The sequence below is a fragment of the Paramormyrops kingsleyae genome, chromosome 7 (genome assembly GCF_048594095.1).
Source record: "Paramormyrops kingsleyae isolate MSU_618 chromosome 7, PKINGS_0.4, whole genome shotgun sequence".
Lineage (NCBI taxonomy): Eukaryota > Metazoa > Chordata > Actinopteri > Osteoglossiformes > Mormyridae > Paramormyrops > Paramormyrops kingsleyae.
Window position 1 is genome coordinate 8438767 of NC_132803.1, and position 25684 is coordinate 8464450.

At 46.0% G+C, this 25684-nt stretch overlaps 1 protein-coding gene across 1 annotated transcript in view; it reads left to right on the plus strand.

The window, feature by feature from the left end:
- Window positions 1-236: 236 nt before the first annotated feature.
- The window catches only part of LOC111841119 (lysyl oxidase homolog 2A-like), a 35795-nt gene continuing 10347 nt past the window's right edge, over window positions 237-25684 (plus strand). Inside the window, exons 1-6 of the mRNA XM_023806619.2 lie at window positions 237-374; window positions 4857-5170; window positions 6112-6287; window positions 17625-17836; window positions 19999-20215; window positions 22564-22747. Coding sequence (XP_023662387.2) covers window positions 4894-5170; window positions 6112-6287; window positions 17625-17836; window positions 19999-20215; window positions 22564-22747 — 1066 coding nt within the window. The 5' untranslated portion in view covers window positions 237-374; window positions 4857-4893. The remainder of the gene's footprint in view (window positions 375-4856; window positions 5171-6111; window positions 6288-17624; window positions 17837-19998; window positions 20216-22563; window positions 22748-25684) is intronic.

Sequence of the window (25684 nt, forward strand, 5' to 3'; positions counted from 1 at the left end):
GCTGATGGATTTCTTTATTTGTTATTTGTTTAAGCTTTAATTAATATTAATCCATTTACTCTGTAATTTGATAACAAGAAATGTAGGCATAATTGAGTCACTGGAAGTTTTCTAGGCATTCATATGTGGTGGTAATTTACAGCTTAAGGAGACAGGTGGGTAGGCGCATCAGTGATAGCCGTGGGCGTGAAAAGGGAAGCTCCAGCTCCCGATTGGTCTGTAGTCTGAGTTGTAACGCTGGACGGGAGAAAGTTCCTGCAGACTCTCCAGCTGCAGTACCGCAGGAGGGCCAGCGGAGAGGTTTAGGTGCCTGCAAGTGCTGTTCGACTGGAAGATCGCTGCTTTCTTGCCGAAGAACATCCTCAATTTCCCAAGTAAGAACGAAATAATACGTGATTTTTGTTTATCGGATGTCTGGTGTCTAGATTTCCACAAGTTTTGGTTTTCTTGATTGCAGCGCCGAAACTGGCACAAAACCTTTTGGCTGTTTAGTGGAAACATGTTTCAGTCTGACTTAACGTTATGTTTCAGAAACCGTTACAAATACATATATAGTCCGTTAGTATTCGTGCTGGTAAAACATGCGACTGGTTTTACTGCAAAATCTGTTGTTTAGTTAGGATTTTTGGAATTTCTATCGAATGAACAACATTGTTTTGCGCAGCATATAGATACACAGTTAAACACGGGTCGTGTTCTGAGTGAGGACAGTTATTGCAAACATCAATGCATCATGAAAACCTAAGAGTCGATTGTGCAATACTTAATACTTATAGTTGTAACTTTAAAATCGTGCCCAGTTGACCCCCATTGATTATCATGCATTTTATCTCTCAAACAGTAGCCTAACCGAAAATTGTCGGTACTCAAATTACAGTCTCTGTTGAAATCACTCGCATTTTAACATTCATCATCAAATCTTCTGCGTCGAGGGACTATGACCGCTTCTACGATGAGTAACACATCACGCTGAAAATTTGATCCTGAATTTTATTAATGTGTGAGATGTATAGCGTGGCATTTAGCCGCAAGACGATTCCTGTTTTGTTGGTTTTGGGGGTGTATGTGATGACTGAGATTAAAGCTCTTGAGATTAAAGCACATGTTTTTAAATGGTATTGCATTCCACACAGTGTGTTGTTATTTTACGTCCTTCGTGATTCTAAACAGGCTTGGACAAATAAACTTTTCTCTGCGTATAGGTGATCCGACGTCTACGGTTTTTGACCTTAAAAATAACAGATTACGCATTTTCACTCAGTCATTGGGGGGGTCCAGTGCATTTTAACGAGTTATGGATTTTTAATAGGCTTTCTGGGGGCTGTCACTGTGGTTTGATGGCCATTTTCCGTGTGGGAACGAGGTCTATAATCACGCAATTGTTGATATCACGTATCTCTTCCTGTTATGATGAGTATAAATTGGCGGTTTAAAGGGCATTTCAGGACAAGTTAAGTTTTACAATGAGCGACTCCAAAGATGTTTAGTGAGAAGCCATCTGAGCAGAAAAACTGTCTTAGACTTGTTTTTGCCAAGAAGCTGGAAACGTGGTCATTTGAACCAGAGGTGTTATGTGCATGTTATCAGTAATTTAATTGTGATCAGGGGTTTCAGTAAGGTGATGGAGGTTGTGTGTTTCCAGGGATTCACCGTGAAAATACTTTCATATGTTTGTGTGCTGATGCTGGTAGCTTTTTATAAGATCATAAAGTAATTTAATTTAACACGAAAGTAGTTATCAGCATGGTTACATGATTGATATTTGTGAAAGTGGTAAGGCCTCTGAAGGTCTTTGTGTTTTATTAGTGTGTGAAGCTGGTGTCTCTGAATGGCCGCATCAATGACAGGTTCCTGACTTATCTGAACAAAAGGTCCCTGACGATAAACAAAGAAGGTACCAGAAGCCCACAGTCTGAGCCTGAAAGAAAGTCCAGGCATCTCTGTGTAATCCCATGTGTGCTTGGAGTACCAAATACCTGACCTGCTGATTGGCCAGCTGGCATTGCCTCTAAACACCTTGGCCCAGTTGTTTGAAAAGTTTCATTTGGATCAAAATGATCCTGATTGGAACCCTGATTGGCTTTTTTTTTTTTTTGACCAACTTTAAAGTTTTATTGCATTTAGTTCCTGAAATCCATGGTAATCCTGATATTTTTGGATCCAAGGTATCCCGATCCTGCTGAAAAGGTTTGATCCAGATAAAAATCAAGACTGGATTATGTGACCTAATCTGATATTTCAGAATCTTTTTTTTTCTTTTGAACAGCCCATTTTCAAGATTTGATCCAATCTGAAATCCGATCAGATTACTTCTGTTCAACTGGACCCTGAGATCCCCATTCACAGGACTATTGCTTTACAAATAGCTAACATTCCAGATCACTGAAATAACTCTGTTATCACTCTGTCCCATTCTATGGGTGGGTTGCAACTCCTGTACACTCTGTCCATCTGTCCATCCATCATGCAGCTGCTTATCTCCGGACAGTTCCTGTACGGTCGTTAGTTTAATGGCAAGTAGCATCAGTACAATGACATTAAGTCAATTAAGCGCTATTATTGCAATTGAGAGGTACATTTATTATCAGGTATGTATTTTTCTATAAAGAAATAATGTTAACACTTTCTATGAATGCCATGTTTATCAGAATCTATGAACGCATTCATAACACATCATAATGCATTCATAAAGTATTATAAACATGGCTATGAATATTTGTGAAAAGGCATAACACCATATAACCATGTTTATTATGCATTATGCCTGCCTTATGAAGATGTCATCTATAATGCACTATAGATACCTTCTTAATGCAGCACAAAGCATCCTTAATTCTTGTATTGAACGTTATAATGTATTATGAAGGTATGTGTAGTGCTTATGAAGTATTATAACCAACCTGGACCGGACTGTGGCATAGGCAGTATAGGCAAATATTAGAGGCGCCGTCCGTTCAAAGGGGCGCCTGGGTGCCCCAGAGGGTAGAAAGGGAACGGGGGGAAAATGAAATATTTAAACTTTTACTATATTTATTTACTAATATTATTTTACATTATTATTTCAAAATAATAAAAAACTTCTAAAACAAGCAAATCTTACCAAATAAGCAGTTTTTTTCCTGTGGTATGCCTGGCGCTCCCTTCCCTTCTAATTAAAACAGACATTATCATGTCAGAAAGACCAAAGCCCTCCGGTGCCCAGGGAAGAAAAAGAAGAAAGGAAAAGAAAAAATGACGAAAAGACAGAGGTAATAATCATTAATGACAGTAATTACCATGTTACTGTCTGTGGGCCGTGGAGCAGACTGTTATTAGCTTACTTTGGATAATTAAATAAGCCTTTGCTTATTTAATAAATGATATAATTAATTAATCAATCAATTAACTTAAGTTACTCCCAACGTAAATTCGTCACAGAAAGTTGGAAATACTTTTCAGGTGTTTGGGAATTTTTTTGTATTGTAAATAGCCCCTCGAACCCATGATCCATGATCAGGGGCGTTGCTAGAGATTTTGGGCCCCATGAAAGCATATCATATTAGGCCCCCCAGTCCAAACCAGTCCAGTTATTTTCCTAATTTTTTAGGGCCCCTTGGAATCGTCCTAGCTTTCCTCCCCCTTACGGCGCCCCTGTCCATGATCTTCACAGGCCCAAAGAATTGCACTCTTGCTTTCCGCATCAAGCACACGAGATTATGGATGAATCTCAATACCAAGAACACAAAGACCATACTTGTGGTCTTGGCAAGACCAGTCTTGCGAACTTGCCTTTTCAGAACGAACTTGGGGTGTAATGAATCATGGGATTGGTCTTGTTCCGCAAGGATGCAACTGATGTGCCCTTGATATTTGGGGCCGAGCAAGACCAACATCTGGGGATTTTTACTGTACTCTGTACTTCCGTTCTTAGCATTGGAACTGGTCTTCGGCAATGGAAGATGATGTAAAACAGGTACACGAGAACACAAGTATGAATGAATGAATGATTGAATAATAATGAATAATTTTTATAATGTAAATTAGAGAAGGCACCAGTCCGATACCCACATTTGTTATTGGGCCAGTACTGGCAAAAAAATACCAGATTGGACATCAGGGAGGTGGGTAAGTAAGAAACCAGTGTGATTTTCCATCAGAGACAGGTCTAATGTGAACAATCTCAAAAATGCTTGTAGCCTTTGCATGACATACCGTGAACTAAAGCGTGGGTCCCGTGACGGCGAGCTGGTCAGCAGTGCATGTGCACGGCGCTGTCATGAAGGCTGTGTGTAAATACAGTAAAGGTCCGTTCATACCTCACTCTCCCACATGTGCTTTTGGGTCATGCACAGGCTGAGTGACATAAGTTCCGTCTGCAGGGGTTTGCACTGTGGTATACAGTGACATTTGTATGAGTGATTTCTTTATTATATTATATTTACTCTGGTAGCAGATTTGCCCAATAAGAAATATTTCTGTTAATTTTCGTGAAATTTGTTACTGAATAAAACAAAGAAGCAGTAAATCATGCTGACTGTGGATGTCTTCCTGTAGCGCAGTGACATAGCCTTTGTTTGAGCAACATAACCGTTATATTTCCCTATTCTTAGCAAACTCAAACAATGCCACTAAAGCACTAAAGGCAGATGGTTTACCATATTAACTGAAATGTATTTATACAAATACCTCGTTTAATGCTTTGTATGATAAAGGGGAAAAATATCATATTGGTATCGGAACTTGATAAACTGATATCAGGATTTTTTTGTACTTTTGAAATGATGAGTTTGTTATTAGGAGCACATGGTAGATTAAGTGCTTTGTTGAAATCCCAGAGGTCCTGTGGTCTTAATTTTTTGTGTTATGTTCCTATTCAGACCATCTGCACAGTGAAGTCATCCCCTGGACCCCACAATGGCAGTGCGTTGGTCCCTGCTTTGTAGACTGGCCGCCCTGGTCTGTCTCTGGGTCTTGGGCCATGCTCAGAGCGAGAACCCCCAGATTCAGCTTCGACTGGCGGGCACCAAACGCAAGCACAACGAGGGCCGGGTGGAGCTGTACTACAGCGGCGAGTGGGGCACGGTCTGCGATGACGACTTCTCCATCCATGCCGCCCACGTGGTCTGCAGACAGCTGGGCTTCCTGGAGGCCACTTCCTGGTACCCATCTGCCAAGTATGGCCGAGGAGAAGGTGAGCCAGCCTGATGGTTTAACTAGCTGCAACTTGGCATTTCAGGAACGCACACATGTCATCTGTGTAAACGGGTCCTTCAGGGATGTTGTGAAAGCAATGTAGAAAATTTAGGTTCTTGGGCAAAGAGCAAATTAGATGCACAATTAGGAGTTTATATGCTGTACTGGGTAAATCATTAACTAAAGTTGTTATAGGCAGAGATATTTTGCAATTATAGTGTTACTGGCACTTGGCTTAAATGAGTTTTCTGTACAGTTTGTAATTAAGTTTTACTGCACCATTATTACAAGACATCTTTTAAAGTTAGTTTTTTCTGTTCTATTTTTAAAAATTGCTATTTAATGAATAATATTAAAACGAACATTCTTGCTATTTGGAAAGGTCCACACCTACGTCATTAGTCTTAAATGTTGTGTGGCTCAGTTAAAGATTCTTGTTTAGATGTGTTACTAATGCTTCCAACTCTGTGGTTGGTTTTGAAAAGTACTTTTAGCAGCCTTCAGAATAATTGTTGTTCACCTATGTCAAGGTTTCTAGACTAAAAGCTTTTGTGATACTCATTGGTCTCATGCCGCAAGTCTGTGCTGGGATACCCTTACATCAAATAGTGTGGATCTGTCGCTGCAGCTTCTCCCTTTCTCTGCCCTGCGGTTATCTGTCAAATTTTATTCAAATCAGTATCATCCCTCAGTATCATAATGTGTCTGTGGGTTTTTGGATGACTAAACTAAGTCCACATTCATTGACTACTGATAAAAATGTTCATATGATCTTTCTTCGGGGAGTGAAACACACAAAGGAACACACAGAACAGGTTTCCTTCACTACTTCGGGAACTAGGTGAGGGGCTTCCCGGGACATCAGATCGTGTCACGCTCAGGCAGGGCAGCGGTTATCTGGGTGATGAATGTTCATTTTCCTGTGTCCAACTCTCCTAGGCCACATCTGGTTGGACAACGTCCACTGCACAGGGAGAGAGAAGACACTGGCTGAGTGCTCTTCCAATGGATTCGGGGTGTCTGACTGCAAGCATTCTGAGGACGTGGGGGTGTTGTGTAGTCACAGGAGAATCCCAGGCTACAGGTTCACCGGAGCGTTGGCTAATAACATTGAGGTAAACAATCTCTGTTAATGCACACTTAAGGGTTTCTGCTCCCACTCCTTTAGGTAACGCCACTGGACAGGGTTTCTGCTCCCACTCCTTTAGGTAACGCCACTGGACAGGGTTTCTGCTCCCACTCCTTTAGGTAACGCCACTGGACAGGGTTTCTGCTCCCACTCCTTTAGGTAACGCCACTGGACAGGGTTTCTGCTCCCACTCCTTTAGGTAACGCCACTGGGCAAGGTTTCTGCTCCCACTCCTTTAGGTAACGCCACTGGGCAAGGTTTCTGCTCCCACTCCTTTAGGTAACGCCACTGGACAGGGTTTCTGCTCCCACTCCTTTAGGTAACGCCACTGGACAGAGTTTCTGCTCCCACTCCTTTAGGTAACGCCACTGGGCAAGGTTTCTGCTCCCACTCCTTTAGGTAACGCCACTGGGCAAGGTTTCTGCTCCCACTCCTTTAGGTAACGCCACTGGACAGGGTTTCTGCTCCCACCCCTTTAGGTAACGCCACTGGGCAAGGTTTCTGCTCCCACTCCTTTAGGTAACGCCACTGGACAGGGTTTCTGCTCCCACTCCTTTAGGTAACGCCACTGGGCAAAGTTTCTGCTCCCACTCGTTTAGGTGAACGCCACTGGACAGGGTTTCTGCTCCCACTCCTTTAGGTGAACGCCACTGGACAGGGTTTCTGCTCCCACTCCTTTAAGCGCACGCCACTGGACAGATCTGGCTGTCATTCACATTTTTGGATGGGGTTGGCTTAGTCATGCTAGAACTTGGTTTTGTGAATCTCCAAAAATGAAGAACAGATGTTGAGAAGGGAAATGACTTTTAAACCAAAGTGTTCACAGGATCATTTTGGAGGTTTCTGGGACAAAATTGCTTAGTTATATTCAAAAGTTTTGTTTAGTGGAATTCTGAAGTTCATCGTCCCTTTTTGATTGTTGATTAACTTAATGCTAGTATGTTGTGCATACATCTATATTTTAGCTTCATCTTCAATGTCACATTAAAGCCATGATATATAACATTGGTTGCTTTTGATCTGTGCTGGCAGATCAAGTCCACATTATAGTATACTAAATATCTGTCAGTAGTATTAGGTCTCCTTCACTTTCGATAACTAACACAAGAATTTTGCTACAATAGTAGTGACTGTACAACAAGCTGATTCCAGATACTGTTCCTTGAACGACACTTGATAGGACCCCATTTCACACCCTGATGTGCTTCCGCTGGCTTAAAGAGAGCACAGATCTAAAAAAAGTGCCATCACGAGGAATGAGCTGTACGCCTCAGACCTTGATGGGCTATTTCTGTGAAACCTGAGACCACATGTTACTCTTCAGGGAGCCCCATGATGTTTTTCACCTGTATTTGATGGGCTGGGGTGTGACTCAGAGCAAAGCTTTATCGAGAGGTGTTGCTGTCTGCATGCACTCCAGTGTTTGCACTCCAGTGTTTGCACTCCAGTGCTCACTGAAGGCTGATTGGACTCCCACCACTTCAAGCAGTGCTGTGGAGCATCCCACGTTAAGACCTCACCCAGTCTCCTACGGTTCCCCAAGTGGGGGGTGGAGGCCCTTTTGGTTGAGCCGTCAGTTCTTCTCAGGAAATGGAGCTCCGTTCCGTTGGAGTCAGAAATCATGAAAGCTCTCTCAAGGGCTCATGTATCTGTACATACAGTGGAATGCAGTCTATGAAATGGCAGTCTGGTATGTACCACAAATTGGGAAAATGTCATGGAGAATGATGTCAGGACTGTAAAGGAGAAGGTTATTCAGTGATACTAACTGAAATGTGAAAAAGCAATTGTGCTCCGGTCTGTAGGAGGACAGAACCTCACATGTAGACATAGTGAGAAGGACCTTGGGGTCTGAAGGCTTTTCCTCAAGCCGTCTGTGGAAAAGGCTGAACTCAGCTTTTCCAGCCCCCTCATTTAACTTCCTGCATCTATGGGGAGGGGGTGCTGGTCTGCTGCTTGATCACTTAAGCACTCCCTGCATTACAGCCCTGCCCTCCCCCACTGAGGACGGGGATTCTCACGAGGTGACTCAGGGGGGGGCAGTTCCATGGCAGATTACGGAAACGATGATGACAGCCCCGCTGGGATGGCGGTTACTCACTCACTTCTCCCATCTCGCCTAAGGGTCTTCATGGCCGTCTGGAAATGGAATAGTATCTCGACAGGTCACCAAGTGTGGCACACAGATTTCACCTACCGCTTTTCTGAAATGTAAGCGGCGCCGTAGTCTTCATCGATGGAGTAGCTCTGAAATCTTGAACGTTTTAAAAATCCCACTATACTGATAGTCTTTGTTTTTTCAACCCCACATCTTCTTCACCTTTATGCTAAGCTGTCTGACCTTTTATGGTATGATTCACAAACCAACTAACTAATTCCACTGTATTTCTATTATAGTCACTTTTCTTATTCAGTAGTGCTTTTATCCAAATGGATATATGTTTTTGACAAACCAGGCCCAACCAAACCCTAGACTAGTTGGTAGTTATGGGCCTTGACCCAGCGACCTTCCGACAGCATCCTAACCCACTGAGCCACACACTGCCCCCATTGATTAGCACGTGACTGAGATCTAAAAAAATAAAATAAAAAATGAATCAGCCTATACACACTCTTTGATTGACTAACAGTTTTAACATGCATAGGACAGGAAGGGGCAAAATTAGACATAGAGGTTTTGCTTTCTGAAGTGGTTAGTAGCTCTAACCACATGAAGCCTCATATGAAAGGTGAACAAACCGCTGGATCTCTAGCCAGGTGGTTAGGCAGCTAAATAGCGGCCCGTGTTAATGCAGGCCATGTTAATGCAGGCCGTGTTAATGCAGGACATGCTAATGCAGGCCGTGTTAATGCAGGCCGTGTTAATGCAGGACATGCTAATGCAGACCGTGTTAATGCAGGCCGTGTTAATGCAGGACGTGCTAATGCAGGCCATGTTAATGCAGGCCGTGTTAATGCAGGACGTGCTAATGCAGGCCGTGTTAATGCAGGCCGTGCTAATGCAGGCCGTGCTAATGCAGGCCGTGTTAATGCAGGCCGTGCTAATGCAGGCCGCGTTAATGCAGGCCGCGTTAATGCAAGCTTTACTGGGGTGCGCGTACTCTGCTGTAACTCAAGACCGAAGTCGCTGGCGGCATCCTTCACATACTCTGCCTTGAGAAATCTATTCAAAAAGGGCGAATGTTTTTGGGAAATCGTTCAAATATATCTTCCCCTTTTTTGCATTTGTTTTTTCACCTCTGCCCCAGTGAGATAATTTCCCCTTTGGTGACGGAGAGGTTTCTCGGTGAACTCATTTTACGTGTGAGTCACTGTTTAAAATATGTGATGTGTGAATTGTAATATGTGTAAGCAGATTCCCTGCACAAAGGACATTATTAATTTAGATCAGGGCTCTCAAACTCCAGTCCTCAAGGGCCGCAGCCCTGTGTAGCTTAGTTCTTCCCCTTTTCCACCACAAATGATTCAGCTCAAGAGCTGTGTGGTAATTAGCATAAGGAGTTGAATCAGGTGTGTTAAACGAGGGGAAACCCAAAAATGTGCAGGGCTCCGGCCCCCCAGGACTGGAGTTTGAGACCTCTGATTTAGATGCTTTGCTTTCATCCTGTCTGGTGAAAGTATTAAGAAATGTTTACTAGAATCTCTCTGAATCTCAGCCTGAGCTAACATATGGACCTTGGACCAGGTTGACTGTGCTTTCGATCAGCACTGCAGGATGAAATGCTGCTCTTGCTAAAGAACAGTCCACACCACACTTACGGTGGTTTTCCACTGCCACGAAGAACCGAGCCGTACCCGAGCTAAACTGCGAAGAGGTTTTCCATTGTAAATCATGCAGGCCGGACCCGACGTGTAACCTCGCTGTCATGGCGCTGCCTATTAGCAGGGGCGAGAGTGTGAGTGGACCAAGCTGGCCACCATCATCTGATGGGTTGAAGTACATGGAGAGAAGTAAGAATCGGTGACCTGCATCGATTTGCATGGATGATTTGAAGGAAAAACTGACAAATTATATTAATTATTCATTATTAGTCGTATCATACATAGCGCATCAGTCCACGCTAATTCAGTTCTTCTCATTTTTATACTTATGTATTTACCCTTTTGATTGCAACCACATAAAACCAGCTAGGATTCTACTTGTGTGTGGGAATGTGGGTGATGTTGGCCACGCAGGAAGCTGCCGCTCTTGCTGATGTGTCACGGCTGGTCTGATGCAGTAGATGCACTTTAAGGCCAAGGACTGAGGTGGAGTTACTCAGCTTCCTGATGGGGGCGACCAGCCACCTCATCATACACCACCCCGTAGAAGAAGACCTAAATCCACGAGCTGCCAATTGAAACGCATCATAACTTGGAAGATCTTTCATATGAACCCATGTGTTTAGCGGTGTTCCTCATAACACTTGAGAGTAGCTGAAATGCTACGTCATACCTCTGATTCTCAAGCCAACACTTACTACAGTAAAATCCAGTTATAACGGACTTCAAGGGACCTGCCAAAACAGTCCGTTATATCCGGAGTTGCTGTATGCCCAGAACACAACTACAGGACACCATTTACTCATGCCACACCCCAGCAGACACACTTGTGGTATAGATTATTATATTGTACATGTAGTAATCCAACTTCACCTGACCAGATGCGTGACTATTAATAATCCCGACTACGTATCTGCGCTGGATATCACCGGCTCGCCACACGCCTGGTAGGCGGAGCCTGCATGTCCGTTATAGCCGAACAAAACTACAGCTAAAAGCGGCCCTGCATGGGGACCAAATTGTTTGTCCGTTATAAGCGAAATTCCGTTATATGCGAGTCCGCTATATCCGATGCTTTATCTGCATGTTCTTAAAGCCGCACGGCTGGGACCAGCGGACCTCGTCCGTTATCGACGATATTCCGTTATAAACCAGTCCACTATAACGGGATATTACTGTATTAATAAAAAATATACCTTAAGGGCAAGAACATCACTTTTTAAGTTTGATCTGAGTGCTCATGTTTTAATTATGAGCATGTGAAATATGAGAGGTAGATATCCTAAGACCGTGACTTTGTGTCAAACAAATGGTACGTTTGTGTACTGAAGTCATGATAAATCACCATGTCTCTGAAGAACAGAGTAACTAATAACCTGCAATCAGTCATTCTTGGTGCTGAAGATGTCACAAAACAAGATTCCACATATGATAGAGCTCGCGTGAAGCTGGACTGATGGAATGATGCGACTGTTTGAGTTTACCTTTTAATTAGGCATTTTGTGAGTCTGGGTACAATGGCCTTGCAGACAAACTTGCTTCCTCCTCTAATATTTCAACATTTTTACACTAATTGACAATTTCAGACTACAGAATAAACAGTATACCACCAGCAATATATCGCAAATCTTACAGATCCTGGGCAATGCAGGGACTTGTCTGAGGTGCACTGTTTCGTTCATAAGATCGGTGTCATTTAGCCAAGGGGAAAAGCATGAACTTGGACTCCTCTTTTGACAGAAACACCCCTGGGCCCTTGTGGGGTATTTGAAAGTAAAGGTTTCGATCTTCTGTCAAATTCACTAACAAACAAGCGACGCCCAGCTTGCCGTTTGGAGCCAGTGTTCGGCCATTAGATGTGAGTGATCCTGCTTTTTATTTCCTCTGTTAGAGCACTAAATTGCATATTTATTGGTTTTAAGTATCCGGTGTTTTTCGGCCAAAACAAAAGGGGTCTTCAGGGCCTTTTAAAGGAACGCTTCATTCATTTATGAATTCCATTCATTCTCTATTCATTTAAATAGTTACTTTTAGCCAGTATGATTTACATGATTACAGAAATACCCACAGAGCACTAAGTAATACTATGTAACTCCACATATTTCATATAATGTCAAAATTGAAGAGCCAGGTGCTGACGCTCCCTCCCTCTTAAAGCGTTTTGATTGATTCTGCCCCCTAGCTGCATGATGGCAATTTGATGCATGCGCTGGGCCGTGTGCCTGAGACCCGAGTGCACTGGCTTTGTGCACGTGCACAAGAAGCAGGAGCCATGTTACCTGCTCTGGGAAGGAAGAGTGAGAAGGGTCCCCTTCCTTTGCCGGTGGCCACACCTGGGTGTCCATTTTTAAACCGAAAGCCCCAGCTGATATGAAAATTTTATATGGTAAAATGGGCTCCTGGTGGAGTGAGCTGATTGGCCCCAGATGTTCTCGGTTTCTCTGTGGCAGAAGCTCTCTTTCCATGCATGCCCTGCTTTGAAGTCATAATCTTGGGCAAAGATTTGAGCTTTTTTTTTTTATTGGATGAACTTGACAGCACCTGAAATATCGCTCCTTAAATGTTCCAACGTGGCAGTCAGTAACAGGTCCAGTGTCTGAAACGACTCCTTGTTCGGCTCATCATCAAACAGCTACCTCCATACCAAAGCTAACTTGAAGGTCTGGGCCATTCCCATCCTCGGGTGAATAATGGACCCCAGTCTGTACTATGCTGGCCTGGGGAAAAGGATTATGGAGGTCATATTAGGTCACATATCTTCTGGTGACTTCAGGATGGGCATGTCCCGGCAGCTAATCTGACCTTCTCTGATCCTTGCTACACTTGGTGTTCACACACGTTCGCACAGTACCGTCTTTCTTTAGACATTAAGTTCATGCACATAAATTCACGAACACACTCTGTTTCACACATGCCTACAGCGCACAGTCTTTCTCAGTCATAAAATACTTCTGTGTCCTCTTGATGTCTGCTGGCAAGACTAGCACAGCCGTTTTAGACTTTTGAAATATAGCTATATTTATTTATTTATTAAACCAAAGGAACTCGAGACTTGGGCTTCACAGCTGCCAAACATGGTTGGTTGAATTCCTGGCATGCATGTGAGGACTGAGACTGGGGGTGACGGGGACATCCTTAGGGCACAACGAATCTGAACTTGATCATTGGCAGGCGGGGATTTTGGCTGTTGGCTGAAAGCCAGAGGCTAATTACCACAGGCTGAATCCGGAGCAGCTTGGGAGACCGGAGTGTCTCGCTAGTAACACATAAGGATATTAGTGTGTTAAAGGGTGTTAATGTGCATGAACTAGGGGTTGCACGACTTAAGACTTAAGAAGTTGACAGTTATATCATAAAAGTCGAGTCCGCATTGACTAATCGCTGATGACATCATCAGTAAAACCCCAGGAGAAGGGAATGCTTTGCAACAAGCAACAATATGTATTCACAAAACTTGTTGCATATGCTGACAACAGCTCATACACATATATTTTACAGGGAACAGAAACCAGCAGAAGAAACAACAGGTTGCAACTCGGTAGAAACAATTTATGCAACGATAACACTTGTGTGCTACAACTTCCATTGAATTGTGGGTATAACAACTGGGGAGGAAAACAAAACTCATATAACATCCAGCCTGTAAGCCTGCTCCTTGCTATGGAAAAGTGCTTACTCACCGAAGTTCAGGAACCTGGTTCCTAGTTCCTAGGCCGTCTCGACCGGGAACCTTTGCAGCTCCTGGTCACTTTTGTGTGTCGCTTTCCCACCATGCAACAGGAACTGTGACCTTTATGCTAAATGGGAAATGCAAAAAGCTCATAGGTTAAACCTAACACCGCCATCCCAGAACAATGGGGGACAAACAAGGCATTTTGTGAATTATGTATTAGTTATTGGGGGATCAATCATGATCAAAATGAGACACAGTCTTTCATTTATATTTTATTTATAATGCCCTCAACATGTTTATGATTCATTATTAAATGTGGCCAGCAGATCAAGCTTTTGTTTTCTACAGAATAAGAAAAACGATGTTGTGTTGACGATGCCACTAATAAGCGCCGGCAGGTTCTATTTCCGGTACCGGCGATATTAGACGAAGGTTTATTGGTCGAATTTTCTGAGGCAGAAACATGGAGATGCAAACAAAAAGGTAAAAAAATATGTTTTTTTTTTCTCTGCTACGTCTATCTCTTTTACCCACAATTCCAAATACCTGATATTGTCTTAGGCGTCCATGTTGTCAGTGTCAAAATCATGTGATCGGCAACTAGTCGACATCAAGCTTACGGCGTCATCGCAGAGCAATAATGTCGACCGGTCTGTGCAACTCCCAGTGTGAACTGTGCATTTTCAAAGTGATCTGTGGCGGTTTCAGCCAAACTTTACAGCTGTTTCAGGTATGGTGAGGCGATCACCTCTGAGCCGACGATTTCAGACACGGGCCAACCCTGATGCAGGAGATCTTTCCAGAACGTTGGTGCGTCTGGTCCGAGTCAAGCTGGGCCTCGTCGGTTTCCGAGACGGGCGTATGCCACGGTCTTTGTTTCGGAACAAGGCACGTGTGAGGAAACTGGAATAACCCTGAGCAGACAGCCCAGTCACCCAAGAGGGGGTGGGGGGGGTGCAGCCGGTGAGTCATGAGGCGGGAGGCACGCTCACGCACACTTAAATGTACAAGGCGAACTCTAGAGGAAAGAACAAAAAACATCTGGCTGAGGCTGACAAATGAAGGCGTCATCTGTGCCCATCACGAGGAGCACAAGGTCGGCTGAAGCCTGCTGATTTCGTTAACTGCTCTTTGCTGGAGTGGTGGCCACCTGTCCTGTGCGGACCGTTACCGCGGTAATGCAATACAGGTCGTCCTCCGTGTCTGAGACCCCGTCTTCGGATGTGGGTGAAACCAGCCTGCCCTCTGGCCAGCTTTAACGCCATTCATCGCACAAACACTGCGAGTCAACATGACTCTGGCCAGTGATATTTTAGGTGGCTGTGGCTTTACACACGAAGTACCCCGTACGCATAAGAATCCCCACTTTTCACCCCAGTGGGTGATTTTAACAGCCCGTTAAACTGTTTTAATGAACACAGAGTCTGTAAAGAGCCCCACCGTCCTGGAAAGTTGCCAACAGGCCAGTCACGGAGTGTTTCGACCTGACGCTGGTGAAGCTTTAAGAGCAAATGGTGCCGTTAGCGTGGCTTTCCTGTCACTGCTGCCCGCCCGCCCCTGCACTCCCCGCACTGAAGCTGCACGCACAAGGGCTCGTTTGGTCGTAGCCTTATTTTAGCCAGTCACGCCTTCACCATGGGGGCCGCACCTCTCCCCTCTCTGAATACATTCCTGTTCCAAAGTTGGAAATTCTGTGCATTTTTTTAAATAAAGGCAGAATAACCGCGTCTGGATCCAAAAAAGCAATCCTCTGTTTCCCCGTGTGCGAGAGCTGCCTGGCCTCCACTCCTCTGGCCAGCAGACTCTGGTCCTGAAAGCCAGCATTGTGCCGGTTTCCCCTGAATAACTGCTGTTACATCCTCCTTTTTTGTGCTCTGACTCACTTTATTTGTTTTCCTGCAGTGTGTTTTTTTTCCCTTGTTGATTTGATACGGCTGTGAGGTCCTGCTGTCTGGCAACGTGAGAGCGAGTCCCCGTGCCCCCACTCGGGCTGTGGGAACCCCAGCAACGAGGAGGCATGCGGAACACTATGTGCATGGGGGGGGGGGGTGCTTTTGTGTTTATGCTATCAAACACACAGCCCTGCGCCTGTTTGCGGTCCGTACGTACGAGTCACCGTGGTTTGTGCTTGATGGATCCCGGCCTGGAGTTCCACGCCCTTCCAGACGTCCATCCCCTCTAATAAGATTGCGTTTCTTGGGGTGGGGGTTGGGTAGGAACCCATGTATGACCCTGCTTCTGTCACGTGTGGTGGTCTGCCTGGTCTGTCCCACTGGCTCCCAACTCAAGTGGGGATCGTTTCCTGCTGCATTAGCACGGTGAACTCGGCAACCTGGGACATTCTTTCTCTCAATCTTGGGTTTTCATGGCAGTAAATTTTTTTCTGGTCTGCCGGTGTTCATCAGACTTTGTGGATCTGACACAATGTGTCGGGTCTATTACCTAAAGCACTTTAAGCAGCACATCTGTTCCGAGTAGCCTCTTCCAGCACGGAGCCAGCAAGTGGAAATTCTGTCCAGAATAAAACTACCTTTTCGCCCCAGTCATCCATCACATGATTCTATTCGCCATCACAGTCTGTAATGTTCTCACAAGCTTCATGAGAACTTTTATCTTTTTCCTTTTCTTTAAAATGGTCCTTTTCCTTCACATAAAATGATATTTGATATACCCATCTCCCTGAATAGAAAAAGGTCATCTACGTCAGCCAGGGTCAATCTCAGACGTTTTCTTTGGTGAACTGCGGTGTCTGAGATCACGTTACGAAGGTGACAGTGGCAGCTTTGTCTGCATCCTGGGTCAGACAGGTTTAAACAGGCCTCTGGGTTCCAACACCAGCCCTGGTGGTGAGACCCGCGAGGTTTTCGCAAGCAGGTGGACCACTCAAATGGGGCTACGCCTTTCAAAAATAGGAGAGGTCTTTAGGATATTTTTTTGTCAGACACAGAAATCCCACAGAAGACGAGAGGCAGGAAGCGGCTGTGTTTACGTTACCCGCCTGACTCGGAACGTGATCCCCGACCTCAAACTCGCAGCATCAGGATGCTCACAGACCTCCTGCCCAGTTTCTCTTCCAGCCTAGACACAGACAAACTGTGGCTTTTTGAGGTTCCCTCATGCCCTGCCCCCATCCCCCCCCCCCCGACAACGCCCCATGCGTTTAACTTTCAGAGCTGCTCACCTTGCATCTTCTACCTCTGAGGTTATTGTGAGCCCCCACTGCTGCTTGGTGCCACTGCATGGGGTGTTTCACTTCCCCCCCCAGCAATCAGAACCAGCCAATATAACCCTAACCCCAAATAATCACAAAATGGGTGAAGATCTCAACCCCTTCAATGTTCAATCCAAAGTTATTGCCTTGGATGGATGGATGGATGGATGGATGGATTTTCACTATGTATCATTCATCAGCTTCCTCTTGGCCTTTTCTTAAGTATCAAAGGAAAAACATAAATAAACGTGGAGGCCTGAGACTGACCTAATATGATTTATTTTCCATTTACACCAATTACAAATGACACAGTTCTTCACATCTACTTGTGCTGTGTGTGTGTGCGAGCGTGTGTGTGTGTGTGTGTGTGTGTGTGTTGGACATGCATGCCGTTACACTCTGGGACCTCTTTACTGCACTTACTTTACAGCCACTAAATACCAGCAGGAGGGAATCGTACCATCACTCCCCTCACGGTGAACGATCGTTAGCACCTGCTGCCCCGCAGGGCTCTGGCACGGCCTCCCAGTCGGAGGTGTGGTTCCACTCGAGACCCATAGGGGGCGAAAGCTGCCCCGCTGGAGAGCAGCAGAATGTGCCCCGGCTGCCGTTTTCCTCTGTTTCCTGGGTTTGCGGCGCCGTGTTTAATTAACATTCGCTGGGTTTTGCTCCCTTAGGACCTGAACATTCAGCTGGAGGACGTGCGCGTCCGGGCGATACTGTCATGGCAGCGCAGACGGATCCCCGTGACGGAGGGCTTTCTGGAGGTGAAGGAGGGGGGGCGCTGGAGGCAGGTGTGCAGCAAGGCCTGGACCCCCATGAACAGCCGGGTCATCTGCGGCATGTTTGGCTTCCCCGGGGAGAAGAAGTACAATGTCAAGGTGTACAAGTGAGTGTGTGACACTTGGGGGGGGGGGGGGTGCCCAGATTTGGGGGTAGGAGGAAGCAGGAGCCCAGCTTGTGGTCTGCAGTGGTCCAGTGGAAGATCCAGCTAAACAATTTTTAATGATGGCTTCTTGTCTACCCCCCACCATGTACAGTTATATGCTCTTTCCATGGTGGTTTGGGTCTCCTGAGCTGATGTCACAATCCCGTTTAACCGGCCGTCGGTTCTAACGCCCCGACACGGAGCAGGACCTCCGCTGACTCAGCACGGGCTTTCCTCGCCTCCTGCTATTCATCAGCCTGCCCGGCACATTCCAGAAGCCCTTCGTAATGCGGGCAGAGCAGACCAGGGAAGGGAGGCTTTCACACACAGTTTACTTTAAGTTTCACATATCATAGGGGTTAAAGGAGGGCGGAGAGGCACGAAGGCTGGAAAGGGGAGAGTAACATGGAAAGTCAAACACAGACGGGCTGAAAGGGGATACAGATTTGGGCATCGGGGGCTGGTCAGGTCGCCCCTTCTGATCTCAAAATGGTCCTTGTTCCAGCAACAAAGTGTAACTTGTCTCGCTTGCCAAACTTGTGTACGGGTAAGTGGAGGTCAGATTGTGGGCAGGTGAGTTTTTGTAGGTGTGTGTGTGTGTGTTTGCATGGCCGTCTTGATTAATACATTGAGGGACCAGCCCATAGGTCGATCTTTAGAACCAAAGAAGAGCCTCGTTGAGGCTTGTGGGCAGGAGAGGTTCCACCCCTCAGGATGGAGCCACGTGGCCTGGAGCAGGATCCTCATGATGTGGGTGGGTTGCTTCCAGCCGCATGCTGGGGCCTCACGTTCCCAGAAGGGAGAACCAGTGTCTCCTCGTGTTCGTCTGCTCTGTAGATCACTGAGCTGAGCTGGTTTCCCGGCCTTCTGCAGACTCCCTGGAAATGACGGTCCCGTGAAATACGAGTAGTTTCCCAGCAACGCATCTGTGGTCGGGGGGGGCAGCAGCGGTGGCTGTTTTCCGCCGTCGTTCTCCATGTCATTCATCATACCTGCCAAGAGCAGCCAATCCCCCTGCCAAGCGTGGGTGAGGTTTCCTCCGTGGGGATCTTCCATCAGGTTTGACACTCGGAAACGGAGATCTCCTTCACGCTTGTGTTGTAGGGGCCCTGGGTTCACACGGGAATCCCCCACGTGTGCCACCCGCTGACCTCGTGTCCCTGGCATGCCTGGCCAGCTGGCTTCTGCCGCGATGCAGTCGCTTGGCCGCGATGACAAGGCCAGCCGCAAGAGCGACACTCCCTGGCTCTGGGCCGCACGGGGAAGCCGCGCCGTCTCGTTTACGAGTCGTGCGCCCGGCACAACATGCCGCCCTCCTGATTTTGGCCAGTTCAGATGTTTTGCTGCTTGTCTGTGTTTTGTTGTTTTATCCCTGCAGCAGTCAGGCGTATTGAAAGACGTGCTTTGAGGCTGCAGTTGATATGAGCAGGTGTTTGCTGGACTCTGTCATGCAAAGAACATATTTGTCACTGGCGTAAGAAAGATGACGTAGCAGTGTGAAGATTCAAGATTTATTTGTTACAAGCATAGTTATACAGATACAGCTCTTAATGAAATGCAAATCTGGTTACTCCTAAGACTAATAAAATTTAATGAATATTATGTGTCGTATATTACTATGTATCATATAGAACACAGGGCCATTGACGGGGGGCAGGTTAGCTGTCCCTGGGTCGGGGGTCAAAGAATAATTTGCTGGAATATTTTGTGAAAAATTCACCTTTGTGAAAACTTTATGTAGTATTTGTGAATCACGTAATAGCTTATTATTTTTTATTTTACTAATTTTCCTTTACATAGTGGTTGAAAACTATTTTACTTTCCCTCCCTATAATACAAAAAATGGTTTGGTCTGTCTCTCCATGGTAAAGAGATCATCACTAGAGGTCGTCTTGTGCCGGGACAGGAACACGACACACAGCAGGCCTGCCTGTACATAGTGTATAAAGGCAGCGATGTGTGATGTGCAAAGACTGCAGAGGACCCCTAATGACTTCGATTGTACATTAGTCACAGATTTAGCTGGATACGTCTCATTCTAGCATGAACTGGGCTGGAAGAACTAGAAGGCAAATTAAGTCCTATACGAGTAACCCCCCCCCCCCCCTACTCCATGTTCCCAGGATGGTGGCTCTCAGGAGGAAGAACAAATACTGGGGCCATTCGATGAACTGCACAGGGAACGAGGCTCACGTGTCAGGCTGCAAGCTGGGACCGCCGCCCACGCGGAAGGGCAATGCCACCTGCAGCCTGGGCATGCCGGCGGTGGTGAGCTGTGTGCCCGGGAGGGCCTTTGCCCCCAGCCCAGTGACGGGCTTCAGGAAGGCCTACCGGCTAGAGGTGAGTCTCGGGGAACTCCCTCTCACGCACGCACGCACACACACACACACACACACACAACCCCCACCCAACCCCACCGTAACCAAATGAAATACAAGACTTTAAGCATTTTTAGTTTTTTGATTGCATTCACAGATTTTTATAAAGTTGAGTTTCTCCTTGTGGGGACTGAAAAATGTCCAAAGGTAAAAAGTTTTTAATCACATTGTGGAGAAATCTGATCCCCACAAGGTATCAATTACAAAAAAGCACACGCACCCACACACACTCTCACACGTGTTTGAAGGCTCTTACTTTAAATATACTAATGGAGTCATTTCCCCATCCCAGCTCAGAAACAGGTGCAAATTGAGGAGCACACATTGCCCGTAAACATGTCACAGCCCATGACAGACAGGAAGCGGGAAGAGGCACGGCAGGCCTCCCTGTGTGCCTCAGTGACGGCTATGGCAGGGAAGAGGCACGGCAGGCCTCCCTGTGTGCCTCAGTGACGGCTATGGCAGGGAAGAGGCACGGCAGGCCTCCCCGTGTGCCTCAGTGACGGCTATGGCAGGGAAGAGGCACGGCAGGCCTCCCTGTGTGCCTCAGTGACGGCTATGGCAGGGAAGAGGCACGGCAGGCCTCCCTGTGTGCCTCAGTGACGGCTATGGCAGGGAAGAGGCACGGCAGGCCTCCCCGTGTGCCTCAGTGACGGCTATGGCAGGGAAGAGGCACGGCAGGCCTCCCTGTGTGCCTCAGTGACGGCTATGGCAGGGAACTCCTTTGGCAGACTCTGCATCTGGACACAAATACGATGCAATCCCGGCCACATGTTTGATCCACGACCCCCTCGGCTCCAGGTTGCAAAATTTTATCATCTGCATCCCCCCCCCAGCCCACTCCGGGATTGGAAATTTTTGTGGGACCCTGTCCTGTGTTGTCTCTGACCTGGAAAGGGGATTAAGATGATCACACATGAGCAAAAACTGCAGGCTGATGCTCACATGGGTGAAGCTCACTGGCTGAGTATCGTTATAGTGAAGTTTATCATCCTTCTGCTCCTTTGAATGAATCATTTTACAAGTCAGCACATCAAAAGTCAGAAACGTACAAGAGCTGGAGCCAAAACTGGTATGGAAACATGTTCCTGGCTGTGCTGTATAAGCGTCACTCATTTCAAGATTATTCAGAAGTGGCTGCTTTGTTTGATCATAACATGGAGGCTGTTTGTCCTTGTTCCCCTAAAGCTGGTGGCTTTTCTGAGATACGTTAAAGTCACCGTAGAGAATCCTTATCTGACGGGGGCCAGATAAACGTGATTACAGGCACCTGCCCCTGACCTGGGGTCTCGTCACTTTGACACAGGGCGGGGGGGGGGGGGGGGCGGTGTCCCATGTCAGCCCACTTTCCAGGCACCTTTCCTGCTCTTGGTCATGATCTGTTACGTCAGACACTATCAGGAAGCACTCAGTTAGACACACGATCCAAACCCACACAGCCTTGGGAATACTGACTCCGATCTGCACTCTCGTGAACTGTTGTCCTTCCACGATTTTCAGCAGCTGTCAGTCATAACAATTGGAAAATGCTTCCAGTGGGGGAGTTATTTTGTAACTGCAATACAAGAATACACCCAGACCGCATTTCTTAATCACTGCAATCCTGGAGATTTATGAAGATGGCACATTTTCAGCTTCCTCTTCCATCTCTACAGAACTCAACTTCAATAGCTGTCCTAGAAACAGCAAAATTCATTTCATTATCTGATTATAGTGGACTGGCTGCTCGCTACAAATAAGACGCATGTTTCCATTTTGAGAAGATAATACATTTCAGTGCTAAACATTTGTCAGGATGGTTAACAAAACGCTGACAGTTGGCAGAACCACCGCATCTTGTGTCGAGACGATTGTGTGGATAGAAACGGGGGAAGCAGCCATTGCTGGGAATGTGAAGCGACTTCATGAGAATTCAGAGGGCAAACGGGCTGCATGACAACAGGCCAAAAGGTCTTGACCTCGATGATGACCGCAGCCAACAGAGTATTCCATAGAAATGCTGGTGTTTATTTCATTTTTCTTAGCATGCTTAATATTGATGTGGCTACACATCAGAGACGTCAGCTTTTTTAAAGCCAGCTGCCTCCTTATTGGTTACTGGCATGTCGGGCCTCTTCCTGGTCGGCCAATGGGTACGTGGTGTCGCTCTTGATGTACGACTTGGCTTTGGAGAACCTGGGGCAGGATGTGACCAATGAAGTGTAGCTGGTCCCACTCGGGGCAGAGAAGGACCAGCAGACCTACTTGTTCATGCCGCCCCCCCCCCCCATCTCCAAGATCCTAATTCCTGAAATGGTTCCCCCTCCACAGCAACCCCTGGTGCGGCTGAAGGGAGGTGCCAGCGTGGGTGAGGGCCGCGTGGAGGTGCTGAAGAACGGCGAGTGGGGGACCATCTGTGACGACAACTGGAGCCTCCGCTCGGCCACCGTGGTGTGCAGGGAGCTGGGCTTCGGCAGCGCCCGCGAGGCCCTGACCGGGGCGCGTCTGGGACAGGGTGAGCCTGTCTCTGTCACCTTCACAGGACTGCGCTCCTGTTCCCCGTGCACTCATTCCTCACGAGAGGAGGGGAAGGTACCACTGAAAGAGCACGCACATCCCTTCCTGCTACTGGGTCATGTTTATTAAAACATTACGCTGTACAAATTGAAACTATTGGACATGTGATGTTGCCACTGTTTGCATCACACTTATTTAATCCCACAGGGGAAATTATTTATCTCCACTGAACATCAATTAGAAGAATCTAAACAGAGCCTTAGCTCTAGTCCTAAGAATGATCAGTATTGTCAAAGGTCTCTCTGCATTACCTCTGTTTGTATGCTCTACCTCTGCGGTTACTCAATCCCTGCTGAGCTCCATCTTTGCCTGTGAGCCGATTTCTCACAGCCAGACTTTTCAGTGGGGGCTTTTAAATACTTTCCAGATGTCTGTTTCCGTTTCCATCTGTTGCTAGCAACATGCGAACAACTCCGTTGCGGTGGCCTGTCTGTCACACCAGCGTTACTGTCCTCGCGGGCCTTTGTGGGGTCCCTTGGGTCACTGTCAAACACATAAAACAAATGTATCATTTATTTCCTGAAGGAAAGGATGAATGTATTTGAAGCTCTCCAAATAGACCACTTTTAGTGCTAATATTTAAGAAAGGTAAACTGAATTTCCTGGAAGTTGTGTAAGATGTGTCAGATAACCAGGGTTTAAATATAGACGGAGGCCAGCGGATTGGACCTTGTTGGAGTGCAGCTTTGCCCTCTTCAATGTTGATTTTTTTTCTTAATGTTCCCAAAATTATTAAAAGATTCAACGTGAAGTTTAATAAATGGTTAGTTTTGCGCTAAAAATCACATTTTTTCCCATCAGCTTTAATGATAACTTTCATTTGCAGCCCTGAACAAAATTTGATTTTTCGTCATTATTATTAGCAGCAGTAGGGTGGCTAGCAGGGTGGCTAACAGGGTGGCTAGCAGGGTGGCTAGCAGGGTGGCTAGCAGGGTGGCTAACAGGGTGGCTAACAGGGTGGCTAGCAGGGTGGCTAGCAGGGTGGCTAACAGGGTGGATAGCACCTCACCCCGCTGGAGACCAGATTTAAGGTAGTCAGACCTAAATTGACTTTATCGTCATTCACCTAGATTAGCCTAGATTACCTTAAACCTACCAAGTTATTCGGCTAAGCAAGAAATCCTGCTTCATGGATGAGGCCCCAGGGTTTGACGTTAAACCCTGGTTCTTTGTGTGTGAAGTTACACATTCTCCCCTTGGGGTTTCCTCCAGGTTCATTGGTTCCCCCCCCCCCCCCAGGTCAACAACATGCTGAGGTTAACTGGAGTTAACAAATTACCCATAGATGTTCATGTGTGATTCACCGGTGTGGGAGGGAGCCCCATAGGCTAGCCCTGCAGAGGACAAGCAGGTATGCAAGTTGGATGGATTATTATTAGAGATTACCAATCCGATACCCAGTAGGAGGAAGAAACCAATCCAATTCTCCCTTAGTGATAGGTCAAACAGCACATGCACGTCGCATTAGCGTATTTCACATTCGCGGTGTTGGCTGTTTTTCGAAGTTGGCCATGAACAATTAAACAGGAGTATTTTTGGAGCTTGTCGAAATGTTGCAGTAACTCGCAGACTAAGCCAAAAATAATACTGAAAATGATTTGATAACATTAAATCGTATATGAACATTAGTGGTTAGTATTAAAAGTCTTGGCTTGGGTACATAGCACCTCTTTGTGACCGTGGAATCTCGCATTTATCGCATTAACCTTTAGTCTTTTCAGTGCCGTTAATTTTGCGTTTTTAATAAGGAGCCCAAAGCGTCGTGCTCCCAGTGCGTACAGCAGTAACTTTGTATATACAAGGGCATAATTTATATTATATGCAATGACACACAAAGTGTGCAGTACAGTACAGGTTGTTTAGAAATTGGTAATAAATCGACTTTTTATGTCATCGTTCAGGCCTGCAGACTGTTATGGGTAAGGCTTAGGGGGGTCTAAGTATTTGCAAATTTTCACGTTCACGGGGTCCTTCGCCCCTGACCCTCGCAAATACGAAGGGATTACTGTACTTTACGCTGAAGGAAGAAAAAAGCTAAACTCCAGAATGCAAAGTATGTCAGGCTGGTTGTGAAGTCTGAACACAGTAAACATAATACAGACTAGATGACTACAGACTCTTTCTAAAGTTTGGTTAATTACTACTTAAAAGTTTTATGTGCTGGAGACTTACATGTACTCTTCAATGACTAGAAATCGTTAGTAGGGGTAGACAGTGATGTTTTATGATTTATTTTTATATTTAATTTGGCAACAGATTGCACATTTTGAACTTGAAGAAAGATTTCTGTTCATACTCATAATTGTAATATTTGTATCGGACAAGAAAAAATGATATTGTGCGTTATTATGATAATTATCACAATATCGCTGATCAGATAATACTTATTTATTGATGCCAGGGGCTTAAGATTACCTTGTTTCTTTAGCTGTAATTTCTTGCTACACGCTAACTGTTACAGTTTATGACCCGTTAGTCAAGTGTCATTTCTGCTAAGTGGAAATGTCTTACGAAGAGAGGTTTTTGCCGATCGGCGATTAGCCGCACGCTGTAATCCTCTCAACCCATTGCAGACAATCAGGCAGCAGGCTAAGGCTAATGGCTTACAGACAGCTGGCCTTATTGCTGAAGGAACAGAGGAAGGAACAGTATAGTGCAAGATTAGGGACATTTGTTATATGTTATGCCAGCATCTGCTGGCCAAATGCCGGGGGAAGGAGGATCCAGATGTGTGATGGATGGGCCGCGTGGGCGGGAGCCATTACTCCTGGTACCAGCAGGATGTTCTGTGCGTGACGTGCAGAAAGTGAAGCCTTTTGCCCACGTGCATGACCTTTTTATGTAAGTCTCCTAATCACTTATGAATTTGACAAAT